The sequence below is a fragment of the Nesoenas mayeri genome, assembly GCF_963082525.1.
Source record: "Nesoenas mayeri genome assembly, chromosome: 9".
NCBI lineage: Eukaryota > Metazoa > Chordata > Aves > Columbiformes > Columbidae > Nesoenas > Nesoenas mayeri.
Window position 1 is genome coordinate 25,855,685 of NC_137557.1, and position 13,704 is coordinate 25,869,388.

At 39.6% G+C, this 13,704-nt stretch overlaps 1 protein-coding gene across 1 annotated transcript in view; it reads right to left on the minus strand.

Annotated features, from left to right (window-relative positions):
- Nucleotides 1–4,822: 4,822 nt before the first annotated feature.
- Nucleotides 4,823–13,704, minus strand: part of SPHKAP (SPHK1 interactor, AKAP domain containing) — a gene marked incomplete at its 5' end in the record, with an annotated part of 97,641 nt that continues 88,759 nt past the window's right edge. Inside the window, 5 exons of the mRNA XM_080349993.1 lie at nucleotides 4,823–5,040; nucleotides 7,675–7,859; nucleotides 7,944–7,996; nucleotides 9,981–10,067; nucleotides 11,887–12,063. Of these exons, the coding sequence (XP_080206119.1) occupies nucleotides 4,897–5,040; nucleotides 7,675–7,859; nucleotides 7,944–7,996; nucleotides 9,981–10,067; nucleotides 11,887–12,063 (646 nt within the window). The 3' untranslated portion in view covers nucleotides 4,823–4,896. The remainder of the gene's footprint in view (nucleotides 5,041–7,674; nucleotides 7,860–7,943; nucleotides 7,997–9,980; nucleotides 10,068–11,886; nucleotides 12,064–13,704) is intronic.

Consider the following 13,704-nt stretch of genomic DNA (forward strand, 5'->3'; position numbering starts at 1 on the left):
CTCTTATACTATGCTAGTGATTCATTGAATCAAACATCTGTAGAAGCTTTTGGCTTTGAGTTCTTGTCCTGTTTTTATGCAGAATTGTGAGCTGAGGTTTCGTAGAATAAGCATTGGACTGGGAGGCCAGCTGGGCTCTGTTTCTGACTCTGCCTAGATTCCCTGGGTGAGCAGGATTGCATTTCAGGCTGTTACCCAGGTTTCCTGCTCGTATGTGCAACACTTCCACATCTGGTGTGATTCACAACGCTACTGAAAAGCGTGCTGGCTTGGCCCTCCTAACAATTTCAGTAGTACTCTAGGTACCATCTGATGAATGTTTGATATTATGCTCTCTGCACCTTGGTTTACCCATATGTAGATTTAATAATTATAATCCTGAAACAATTCTATGTTTTTGCTAGCAGCTTGATCCTTTAATTCCGCTTCAGTCCCTGCAACCAAAGTAGCGCATGTGTGTGCTCTCTGTTGTCTGGTGCCGTTTTAATCTGAACAAAATAGTTGGCTTCTACATACCTTACACTCTCCAAGCTGCTACTGCAGCCTCTGGGTGGTTGGAGTGGCCTTTGTTGTTATCCTGAAGTGCTGGCAACCTTGCTTCCCCGTGACCTTATTGAAAAGGATTGTGTCAGGAGACTCCTGCTTTGAGCTGCAGGAAGGACTGTCCCAGTGGAAATTGTAGCTGCTGTATTGTTTCTGTCCTTTAGTCCTCTGGATCCTTCTAGTACATACCTCTGTGAATATACGAGCTTGTCTGTCTGGAAAAGAAGCCTTCAGCTTCTGTCATGTACCTACCCCAGGACTGAACATACATTTTACAAGACAAGGACAAGGATTTCCATGTAAGCATATGGATGCGTACTCGGACTCTTGACTTATGCTTTTTGTATCTGAGATTATTCTTTTCTGAACAGGTGAGGATAATACTCTTACTCATGTATTAAAAGTGGCATTTTGTGAGACATTTTTTGGCTCCCTCTGTGTGATCACTTACATTTCCTGGGTAGTTTGTGAAAGGATATGAAATATATCCTGCTTGCTTATATTTTCCAGTTTGCTGCGCTTTACTAATTTTCATCTGAATCTGGGAGAAGGTTACACCATCCGTCAGCCAGACCTGTCTTCACTGCACGTTGTTTTAATTAGCTTGATAGTCCACCTGTCTAATTTAACTGTCCTGCTAAATGCTGTGGAGCTGCAAGTTGCTTTCTGAGGGCTTGTTGCTCATGATGACTGGGTGACTGGCTTTAGAGTGGGTTTGAAAAACTGAAGTAGTGGCATTATGAGTTTGCTTAAACAAGGGATGGGAATGGCTCTGGCTTGAATTAAAAATCTTAAGTTGGCTAGTGTGGATGTGCTTTCCTTCTCAGCTGGAATTTGTTTTATTTATTAAGTGGCTCATATGGCCTCTTTATTTCAATGAAGTGGTGTCACTTTTCCCCTGACATTTTGAACATCAGAGTGCAGAATTCATGGTGACATACTCATGCTTGTCTGTCTTGCAGCTCTGCATGAAACTGGACAAGACAAAGAGTAAAATTAGCCTCTCCATAAAAGTTACCTGCTGAATTTAATAGGTTAACTGTAAGCATGTGACCATTTTTTCATAGACAATAAAATGCTTAATTTACTTGAAGACACTATGAAAATCTTCATTGTTGCAACAAAATGGAGGAAGATTATAGTTTTTCAGCTTCTAATAATCCCACTATTAAAAGCACCCTCAACAACACCAAACTAAAAATGAAGGGTTTAAATACTCTTCTTTTCAGTAGGTAATTTTCCTGTGTTTGAATTAATGTATCTGGAGGTCGAATTCTGCTGTTCACTAGGTGGGTGCTGGTGGTAGCACCAGGCCCGCAGGCACCTTTCCCCAAAACCTTCTTGCAGAGCAGGAGGGTGAGTGCGGCTGCTCCAGCTGAGGCCAATGGCTGCCGCTCCCACAGGCAGCCACTGATGGCCAGGGCGTCTCCTGAGGTTTGTCTCATTTAGCAAACAGTGGTACGTTTCTTTCAAGTACTTACCTGTCTTCTATGTACAAGTTTTGCATCCTCTCATTTGATAAAGTGTCACTTTTGTTTGTTTGCTTTGACTCTGGCTTGTCCAAGTTCCATTTGTTGGGTCCCAGCTTTTGCATTGGGACAGGTGGAGAGCAGCTCCCTCTCCACACCTTCATGATATTAACAACCTGCACCATGCTCCTGTAGACAGAGAGGCTGAACTGCACATAATTTACTCAGATTTTTTTTACCTGAAATTGTATATAGTATGAAGTTCTCATTTATGTGTAATTAAAATTGACTTTATTTTTTTCAGCCTTTTTAAATGGTGGACAAGTTGTTCTGATTTACTCAGTTAAGTGCTGGTTTCCTTTTCTGTTTAGCAGTAGAAATACCTTTACAGCTAGGCAGTAGGGCAGTAAGTACCCACATAAACTTCAACAAGCAGAAGAAACTTCTGAACTTGTGTCTCCCTACCCCCTGCCCACTTTTACAGGTACTGAAAGCAGCTAGAGTGAGCACTGCTGGAATTTGGTATGTTGGGAGTTATTCTGGGGGTAATTGTCAGCAATGAACATGTAATTTCTCCTTGTTTTACTGTGATAAGAATAATGTTACAATTAGCCTTGTATCACTTAAATGGATTGTGGAACCAGAGTGAAGCCATGGCTCTGGTGCTGAGGTAAGATCTGGAACTTGCTCTCACGTGTCTTAGTTTGGGCTGTGGGTCAGTTGTCATTCAGAAGCAGAGCTCTGAGAAGCTACAGGGATGGCAGGCAAATCACAGAATGGTTGGGATTGGAAGGGACCTCTGGAGATCATCTAGTCCAACCCACAACAGTTCAATAGAATGTTCATGAATTTTTTAGGAAAGCCAAGAGGACACACATTATAACATAAATTTATTTCTGAATAAATTGCAACATTAAGAACTACTGTACAGAGAAACTGCATCACACTGTTACACCTCTGTCATGATATTTGTGCTTTGTAGGATAAGTAAACATTTATTCTATCACAGCAAAAAATGGTATACTGACAACTAACTGTATTTGGTTTAAAAATAAATACACTTTCCCATTTATTAGCTCAAACAAAGCATTCAAACAACAGTCTATACGTGGTGCTTTTTAGTAACTTTCAGCCTCAGAAATGCTGAGCATTCAGAGCTGCCACTCCTGTCGGTGGGAGTTACAAATGAACAGGCTCAGGGGCTGCACAGTCACGCTCAGTGTGTGCAATAAATTGACCTTTATCTTGGCAGTAAAGTGACTTTCGCTGTTTTGTGTACACGGAAGAGTAGATGTAGAATTAGTCATCCTGTTTGATGTTCCACATTAGATTTTGATTCACTAATTTTTATTTTGTAACAAATGAGTGATGCAATCATGCAAGTTTAGGAATGGTTTTAAAGATAAAATTGAGAATATGGCTCTTTTTCATAAATTATTTAAAACTACTTCAAAATTTTCAAAAATATTTAGTGCAAAAGGATAGCTTTTTTTTTTTTCCTCCAAGAAATATTACAGAAGCATATACTGCTATGGAAAATAAAACATCTCTAAAGTATTTAACTGGGAAAAGCGAGCAGGTTTTCTAGTATGCTATTCATGTAGGGAGAGACGAAAGAGAAATCTTTTCAAAGAAACAAATTGCAGAAGAGCTGTGATGTGATGTTATTTTTACCTTTAAATTCAAAATGAATCTCTTTGGCCAAGTCAAGAGAATTTATAATTAAGTGCATGATACTAACAGATCATCTCAACAAGACGATACCATAGTATATCTTATCAAACAGTTATATAAATGTTATAGCAAGATGAACTATCACATATAGTCCAAACACTTATATCCAAAATGAACAAATATGTCTGTTGAAATTTTAATAATCACTTTGCTTTCTTGTAAGTTACAAAAATTAACATTAAGGTTTTAATGATGAGATGGTACTCTCTTCAGGTATGCATTTCTTTACCTTATTAACAACTTATTTGGTTAAACTAAAATTAAAATAGTGTTGTCTTTTCTTCACTGATTTTAACTGATATGTAGTGTGTTACATAGTGCTCTGAACAGAAGCACTTTAGGTAACAAATGTACCACCATTGCTCCCTCTAACCAGGCAGGGACACTGAGGCACAGAGGTGAAGTGACTCGCCCGAGACCGCGCAGGTCTGTGCTGGGATGGGGCTTGGAAACCAGGAGCCCTGCCTGGCAGAGCTGCAGCTGTGCTGAGCCGCGCTGCCTCCAGGGGAGAAGGATGGACATTTGGAGGAGTAATAACTGAGAGTCTAGATTTTATTTCCTTGAGAAGACAGAAACGGGGAATGGCCATGGAAGAGAAATAATCACATGGAAAGAAACTAAAATGTGTTTTCAGCAGCTTTTTGTAGTGTTGTCTAACTGCAAAGTTAAGTGTTAAAAAGTTTTTACCCCTTAGCAAATTATGGGGACTAAAAAGAAAAAAAAATGTAGGGCCATGGGTATCTCTAGGCATGCTGAAACACACTCTAGTTCTAATAGTTAAACTGTACAAATATTGGTGTTTTAAAACTATATGTATGATTTAATCAAATGGATGAAAGTGGAACAAGTTAGTACTTAATTAAGCCTTTACTGTCTAGTCCATTAATTCAAAAGGCTATAAATCAATCCCCTCCTACTACAGTACCTCCTATAGCACAATATGTCAGGAGCCTCTCATGATACAGACATATACAATACACCTTGGCTTCACTTTGCTCCTTGTTCACTTGTGGAATGGACTTGTGCTGTTTCTGTAGAATTTGTATATCTTTGCTCATTTTATTCAGTGATGTTCAGAAATCAGAGTGTTATACAAACCACTGCTTACTTAAACTGGAATCAAACAAAAATGCTGAACAGGTGAACCTTCTTAACCCAATTCGAGAAGCCAGTCGAACAGGCTTGGTGCCATCTCTCTGGCCTCCTCGCTGAGCTTGCAGTACTGCACCACGGCATGGAAGATGTCCCCCACCTTCCAGGACTTCCGCTGAACTAATTGCACAACATCTAAAAACTAAATTAAAACAACAACAACAAAACACAACAAATCAAAACAAAGAAAACAAAAAAACCCCAACAAAACACATGTAGAATTTGGTTAACTTTCTGCTGAGGTTTTATTAAATGAATACACGCAAACTGCTGTAAGACTAGCCTTTGTAAATGCATTGCTGTGTGAGGGAGGGGACACAGTTCACTGCGGAGCAACATAAAGGTTCTTTCTATTTATAGAACTTCATTTCTGAAGTTCCGTGGTTCCCCAAAGACTGGTCAGATCTCATGACATTTTCTAAATTAGCGGCTCTTGTCAATTATTTCTTATTTATTGCAATGAAATTGAGATTGATAAAGGATAACAACTTTCCCTTGTTATTGACATCTTGCTGTCAAAGTAACACAAGTGTGACTATCCATTTTAAAGAAAAATTTTTAAAAATCCTTTTTTGTTACCTCTAGCTATATTTTAATTGCTATTATATTTTCTGTATTTCCACACATACATCCCACAGTATTTTAAATATTCACACAGTGCTGGTGAGAGGGAGTTCCGGGTGAACTTCTACCATATGAAGACATTTGCCACAGTTGTGATTGAATCACAGAGAGGATCTATATTTGATATTTTTTTAAACTTCCAGATAAACCAGAGGTTAAATATATGTTCTTAAGCAGCTGTAAAAATCCTGAATGTTGTCCACTTTGTACATAACAATGGGCTTCACAGTGTCATACAGCTGGTCTGATTTTTTTTTTCTCGGAAGTACATAAATGAAAATCAAATCTTTTCATTTCTTTGAATTTCACAATCAATATCTAATTAGCTTGCTCCTTCTACATTTCCAGTTTTAAACCACACAAGAAAATATTGTGTCTAGTTAGTGTAGCTGTTTGCTATTTACATACTGAAGCCTAAACTTTTCACATGTACTTTAATGATATTTAATAGGCACGCGATTTCCAAGAGCACTGTTGTAGGCAGGATGTGCTTCATTATTCTCTAGTGTATTTTTGCAATTGAATTAACTGTTTGCTAAAGCACATGGGTAAAGCTGACAGCTGTTTCTTTAATTAGATGCAATTTGGACTGTTGCTGCTGAATGCATTTTAAATGATGTTTATGATTCTCAAATGCATGTACTCAAGGAAATCAAACAATATCTCTGCTACTCAGAATGATCTTCCCATAGACCTTATTTTAAAAGACCAACATACTGATTTGTAACACTTTTTTCATTAATTGATTTGAATACTGTGACACTTTTTGTAAGCCTTAAGGTTTGAGCTGTTCTTGCTGACCTTGGAAAAGAGGTTGGTTTGGTTATTCCTGAAATATTGTAGGTGGCATTTGGTGGTGTCTACAATGGAGCACTAACCAGTCGCTCAGGAACAGTCTGTGCTGCTTGTGGCTATTTTGGACTTCAGTGTTGCTCTTGGTGCTCTGGCTTGGACTAATACTTCAGAAGGTTTCTTAGTTCTGGTAGTCTGTGTCTGTCTGTCCAGAAATAGACTTCTGCTTTCAAAGTGCTGCTTGGCAGTGGCTAAGCTACACCTGAGCAGGAGCAAGAATGCTGGCACATGTAACACTTTTTTATTGCCAAGCCAGGGGTGGTGCTTCATAATTTCCATACAATGATGCAAATATTGCAGTCAGTCTAATTTTCCAAGTAACAGATATATGATTGCAAATATGGCTCCACTAGTTGGTCAATGCCTGGGATAAAACTGTCTCTCAGGGTAGTAATAATACAAGGATGTGCCTCCACAGTGGGTCCATCCTGCCTGTCCTCTGAACTTTCAGCTCTGGTCAGAAGTCCTGTAGTCTTGGTATGTAAGACTCTGAACCTGAGCTAATACAGATTATCTTTATTTTGCATGTTGTTTCTTCTGTACATTTAGGCAGTGGACCCATTCCTTGGTGAGCAGCAATATTTTTCTGCCAGCACAAAGTGACTGTAAAGCTAGTGCCTTTGGCCATGGTAGATCTTACATAGATGCAGGAGGAGCTGTCAGACCCCTGTGGTACCCTGCTGTGCCCCCAGCTGTAGCAATTGAACAGCCATGCACAAGTTCAGACCTGCCTGGGGCTTCCTAAACAGCGTTGCAGGCAAGGCAGAACCTGCATAAGGAGGAAGGAATTTCAAAGCTGCAGATCTTAAGCACAACTTTAGTCTTGTGTCTTAGTCAGCTCTTACTGTCACCAAGTAGCAGAACTTTGTATGTGTGATGTCTAAACTTGAGAGACTTTTATTGTTTAAGCTGGATGTTTAAGCTCCATGTAAGCCACCTGCAATCCTTCAAATGCAGCCACATAAGGACTCTTTCTGTTAATTCTGCCTTAAGCATTGATACTTCATGCATCATTGATATGAAAGAGCGAACAGATTCATAAAAGCATGTTATAGAGGGCTTGGAGATGGTCCCATGGTGATACTATTTTTTTGTGCCATGGACATCCTAATTTCTTATTTCACACACCCTAAACTCTGACATATTTAATCCTCTCCTCATTGTAATAAACAGTAGCATTGCCATCTTGCTGTAATGAAGATGTTTTTCCATCAGCTTTTAAGCTCTGTAATGTCAATAAATCATAACTGGTACTGTGATTAAAGTGAATTAACGATATGCCCGATTCTGTAAATAGTACCTTTTCGATTCTGTTTTCCTGAGATTTCTTAAAATAGATGGTTGGAATTCCAAGTTCAGAAGCAGCTATCCACTGCAGGGTGGCTCGCAGTTCCACATCGGGGCACTCTGGCTCCAGATCAAAGTTTATCACCAGTAGGTCCTTTTGGCAATTGGCTGTTCCCACTGAAAGTGCAGAAGTACTTTCTGGAAAAATAATCCCTACAGTTACTGTGCAATTACTTGTGTTAACTTCAGATTGTGTGTTTTAATTGATATGATTCAACTTACCCTCTGTATTTTCTGTCTGTTCTTTAAGGAAAACCTTTTCTTCTACTAATTCACTTAGAAACAAACAACAACAAAGCTTATTAGTGACATTTAGGAACAGTCTACAATGTTGCTTCATGATGGATAAACTTCTCCCTCAATGTAAGACCTAGAAAACTGCAAGAAGAAAGTTACATAGGATGAAACAATAAATGAGGAGTATATTTCCATTGTTTAATCTGTAAATCAGGAAAAGCTGTTGGAATTGCACCATTATTCCTGTAATAGGATGAAGTGGTTGTACAGGCTGGACTGTGTATTACAGTTCACTAGGATCTGTGTAAGTTTACAGTTTATATAATGACAAGCAAATGACAGCATGGTAAGACCCAGCAAGTCTCATAACCTGGGGGGAAGTACTGAACTTCCAGTGTCTGTATTTTGCAGTGCTGCCCTCCCTGGATGAATCTTTTCCAGTCTTGCTTTCTAGTTTAATCTTTCACTGTTAAATGCAGTCGTAACTGCCAATTACTTTAGCTAATGCAGGTTTTAAATATATTAGCTGTTTGGATAAACAAATTCTATTTACACCTTGCAAAAATTTCCAAAGGTCTTAATTTCTTATGTACCATCTCTTTCTTGTTAATCTACAGGAAACAAACTCCTGGCATGTGGTTACTGCTTCAGCTTCCATTTCTGAACACAGTATCAACACATGTGGCAGGAGAGTGCAAACTTACTTGGGATGTAACAGCTATTGATTTTGTTTGCTTGCTCCTGAAGGGACAGCACTTAGAGTGCACTTTTAGAGACTGTCCCATTCTATCCTCAAACAGGGAAATGCTGCAAGTGTAAGATTTTGTTTCTGCCATGGGAAGATGCTACTCTTGCCACCCTCATTCACAGAATTTCAAAATCTCCTCCAGGGCTTCACAGAATCCAGATTATAAATACTCGTGCACTGGTTACTGCAAAGTGTGAGAGGAAAGAATAAAATGGCAACATGCAACAAATGGTTTGTCATGATGTAGAATCATAAGTGCTTAATAACTTCCTGTAAATTTTTTTCCCAGTTTTCTGTTTGAACAGCAGATGTATTCTGTGCCTTGACTTTGAGTTGCAGAAGTACAAACTCCTCATGCCTATTGGGTAACACCTGAGAACAGACCCTGAAAGCTAACAAGGGAAGTCCAAAATGGATCCCTTTGGCCCTCGGGAACATGAGAGAGGCGTCATCTTTAGGAAGGTGTGTAGGAGGCATCAGTGCCTGCTGTGAAGATGGGAATGTTTCAACAAGGTTAGTCTCCAACTCAGCACCTGAGAATGTGTGTAACTCCACAGAAATATGAATGCCCAGATTTCTTGCAAAAAAAGAGCCTCTTGGAAGCAGGACAGCTGTAGCATAGTCTGGTTGTGAGCTGTGAAGATGTTTTGATGTCAATGACTTCACGAAGTTCCCATGTGCAAAGTGTGATGTGCAGTCCCTACACTTCTGCACTGACTGCACTGTGACGTTCACCAGCTGGCAGGTTAGGCCAGGTTTCAGAGTACCAGGACCTTTAGGCAGGTACTTGCACATCTCTTGGTAATGTTATTGCATGCTCACTAGAAACATGCCAAGGAACAATAGGTAAGATATACTTTGGGCCAAATTACTATTATTCTTGGAAAGAATGCCATAATATTTTTTTCCTTTGACTTTAATTGATCCTTATTTGCTTAACCTTGCTGGCTATTACAGTAAAGTTTTGATAATATACTAAGTTATTCAGAGATGAAAGCTTGAACAATGGGAAACTGATGCTACAGAAAACTGTCTTTTAGGCAGGGCAGTTGGTGGGTCCATATTCTCTTGAGAGATCCACCTGGGTGGGCTTTCCTGTAATCTTTCACTGCCTAGAGCTGCCCCCCTGCACAGACAACAACAGCACATACGTTTTTCTGAAACGACAGGCTCAGCAGCAGGTGCAAAGCAGGGCTTGGCACATTTTAGATGGCATAAATGATTTGCAGTTATAATTAGACTAAACATCAAGTCTCACTTCAGTTACTACTTACTTAATCACAGGAGAAGATGGCACGTTCTCCTGATAAATTTCCAGGTCCATAATGCCAAGACTGCTAGTTGTACTGCTGTTGCCATTGCTGACAAAGCAAAAGTTTAAATATTAGTGCCAAGCTGCACTGAACATGTCTCCATACATCCTTTTAAAATTGATTTACGTACAAAGCAAAGTGAGGAGGCTGCCCCCTGTTAACGCTGTGTTTCACAAAATCACTTGTGCTCAGTAAGTGGTTACCAGAATGAGGCTTTTTTAAAAATAGTTCTAGATGGAACATGTATCAAGTGGAGGAAAAAAAAGTGGACTATCTTCTCATGAATGGCTTATGCAATGAACATTTGGCCTCAAACAATCAGTCTGCATGAGTCCTTGAAAATAAGGATTATCGGGTACAGAGATGTGCTGGAAAAAACCTGCAGAGATTCAGATACCTCTGAATGTTGTGCGTTATAGCAAGGCATTTGGTTGCCCATCATATAATACCACTTACCTGCTGGGTGACTCCGTGCCTGTAATCAGCAGCAGTTTTAGTGTATTATACTTCGTACCTCAAATACTATTGGGGATCTGGTGGAACCCACAGGTACAGTGACAGCGTCTTATGTTTCTGACTACTCTGAAAGACTGAGATTTTAATTAAAGCCAGTGTTCATTTGGACCACTAATACAGAGAAGTGTTCTCTTTGACTTCTTCGCACAAATGAAGTATCACATCTTAGAATATTTGGAAAAAATAGTGCCAGTTCACTTTATAACATCATTATAAATTCAACAGTGAATGTTTATGCAGACATTGCAATACTCTGATGAACAAGGTGGTGAATTTGCTGGCTGCAAGTCAATTAGTACAAATAAGTTTTGTGTGGCGAGTCAATTTTTACTGGAAAAGCAACTAATAGTATTTTTCCTTACATCAGAAGGATTGACTAGACAGTTCCTTTCCCCATCAGGTTTTTCACGGCAGAGTTAGCATGCCATGCATTCGGACTTGCTGTAGCAATTTCTCTTTCAGTGCAGAGCCAAAAGGCACAACACATCAGCTCTCTCAGACTAAGGACTTTGTTAAAAGGTTGATACTATAATAATTGGATGATTGTTCACCCACACTGACAGATAGGTTTTGTTCAGTATTTTTTCAACTAGCCAACAGTGCTTTCTGACAGAGCCTCTTCCTCTTCCCTGCTGCATTACCATATTGTCTTCCCTCCTTGTCATTTTAATACTGAAGGGAAAGGTGTAATTACTTGACAATATTTTAAAGCCCAATCTAAGAGCATGTGAAGAAAAACCTTGCTCAATTTGAATTTGTGAAAGGGCTTAACTCAAACTAACATCACTTTATATAAACTCTAAGGATTGGATAACATCTTTAAACGTGTCTTCACTTGAATGGGAACAGAAAGCAGCACATTGCAATGGGAGCTCTGGAATCTGTGCCTCCTCAGGGGGAATTCAGTCAACCTCTGGTGATCTGCTACCCTGTACCAGGGCTCTTTCTCTGCTCTCAGTGCACAGATACATGGTGGGAATAGCAGTCTCACGGGTCTCAGCTAAGGAGGCGCCAAAATAAACATTATGCAAATAGTAGCAAATAAATCAAAGGAAAGACTGTAGCAATTAACTTGTCCAATGACAACTGTGGGTCTGGGGCACCTGAGTGGTGCCAGGAAGTTTTTTCTTTGTCTGAATCTGGTTGCTTAGCGATAATAAAAAGACCCAGCTAAGAATCAGGATGTGGCTAATTTTTTAAAAATAAAGAGATGAAATCTGCCATTAGGCTTTCTTTACAGTATTCTGAATAAATCTTGAGCTGTTGACCTTCATTATTGATGCATGGTAGTCAAATCATTGGCTTGGTTGATTAGATCATATTGTATACTGAGAACAGATAATATGGGTACCTCAGGGATCGCTCGCTGAGTTGTAAGTAGCTACTTGTGTCATCAGGATTGTCCTCATCATTAGCTAGCTGGGACCAGCTGCCAGTGCTTTCTTCACTGCTGCTGAGGTGGTGTGGAAATTCTTCAGCTGTTTTTGTCTCTCCAATGATTTCAACATCTGGTCTGCTCTGAGGACTGCTGGTGGTGGGGAGAAAAAGAAGGCACATTGATATTGTAATATAGGCAAAGAAACTGCTGCCGCCAATCTCCAGGCAATGCTGCTCATTCGAGTTAACCAAGCTGCAAGATTATACAGATGTAAGAGATTGTAAGCTTATAATTTAATTCTAAGCTTTTAATCTATACACGAAGTCCAGTTGCATGTTTGGTCTAAGACGGTCTTAAAAAGGAATCTCCTTATGACTGCTATAAACAAACACAAAACAAAGTAAGGCTTATACTGAAATACACATAGAAAATGTTTAATTTGTACAAAAAGATTTTACATGTACAAAATGAACTGCTCAATGCATAGGCCTGTTGCTTCATGCACTTCAGTCAATCAGTGGTTGAAATATGTCATAGATGTTAGTGCACAATGACTGTGTTTCTTGGAAATATATATTGGTACTAAATCCCTGTCGTACTAATGGATGAATAAGTTTCTTGCCAGGATTTTCTGCTCTGTTAGCATTGTAGATCCAAAAGAGGTCTAGAAGTGAGAACGAGAAGGTTTTGTGGGTTGTGAATCACTAATGACTCTTAGCCTCCTGTGTTTCTTAGGATCTTTGCTTAGGTTGGGGAAGGATGAAGTACTCTTTTTTTAGGTAGGTATGCAACAGGTAGTTAGAAAACAGACTGAATGTGGATCCCAGACTGAGTCTAGAAAATGCAGGGTTAATGGGAAAAAGCTTTATAATACTGCATATTTTGACATATGTCACACACATATATACATACACATACTCCCACAAATGCACACACACAAAATAAAAACTATATGGTAAATTTTTGGAGCCAAACTGGGCTTTGTGAAACGTATTGTGGGACTTTTGATATGTAGGCAGAAAAGTGTATAATAATCCAAACCCCCTTCTTTTCACATGATAAGAAAGAATTGATTCTATCAGTGTAGTGCCAGAATAACAATTAAAGCAAAACTTTAGTTTTGTTGTATTTATTGGATGGTCTGCATGTTCAACTTTGTGATTAAGACAATGCAATACGTACTGGCAGCCCTCCGCAAGATCCCTTTAGAGAAGTTCTCACCTTCAGACTTTTATCTATGGTTATGGCTGAGGCACCCTATCTTCAGTTAGGGCAAGAGACCACCCCCAAAATTTTATTGCTCCCAAGTGATTAACCTGATTAAGAATATACTGAGACAATATCACAGTATCACAGTATCACAGTATGTTTGGGATTGGAAGGGACCTCAAAAGATGATCTAGTCCAATCCCCCTGCTGGAGCAGGAACGCCCAGGTGAGGTCGCACAGGAACACGTCCAGGTGGGTCTTGAACGTCTCCAGAGAAGGAGACACCACAACCCCCTGGGCAGCCTGTTCCAGTGTCTGTCACCCTTACTGAGAAGAAGTTTTTTCTCAAATTTAAGTGGAACCTCTTGTGTTCCAGCTTGATCCCATTACCCCTTGTCCTATCATTGTTTGCCACCGAGAAGAGCCTGGTTCCATCCTTGTGGCACCCACCCTTTATATATTTATAAGCATTAATAAGGTCACCTCTCAGTCTTCTCTTTTCCAAACTAAAGAGCCCCAGCTCCCTCAGCCTTTCCTCATCAGGGAGATGCTCCACTCCCTTCATCATCTTGGTTGCCCTGT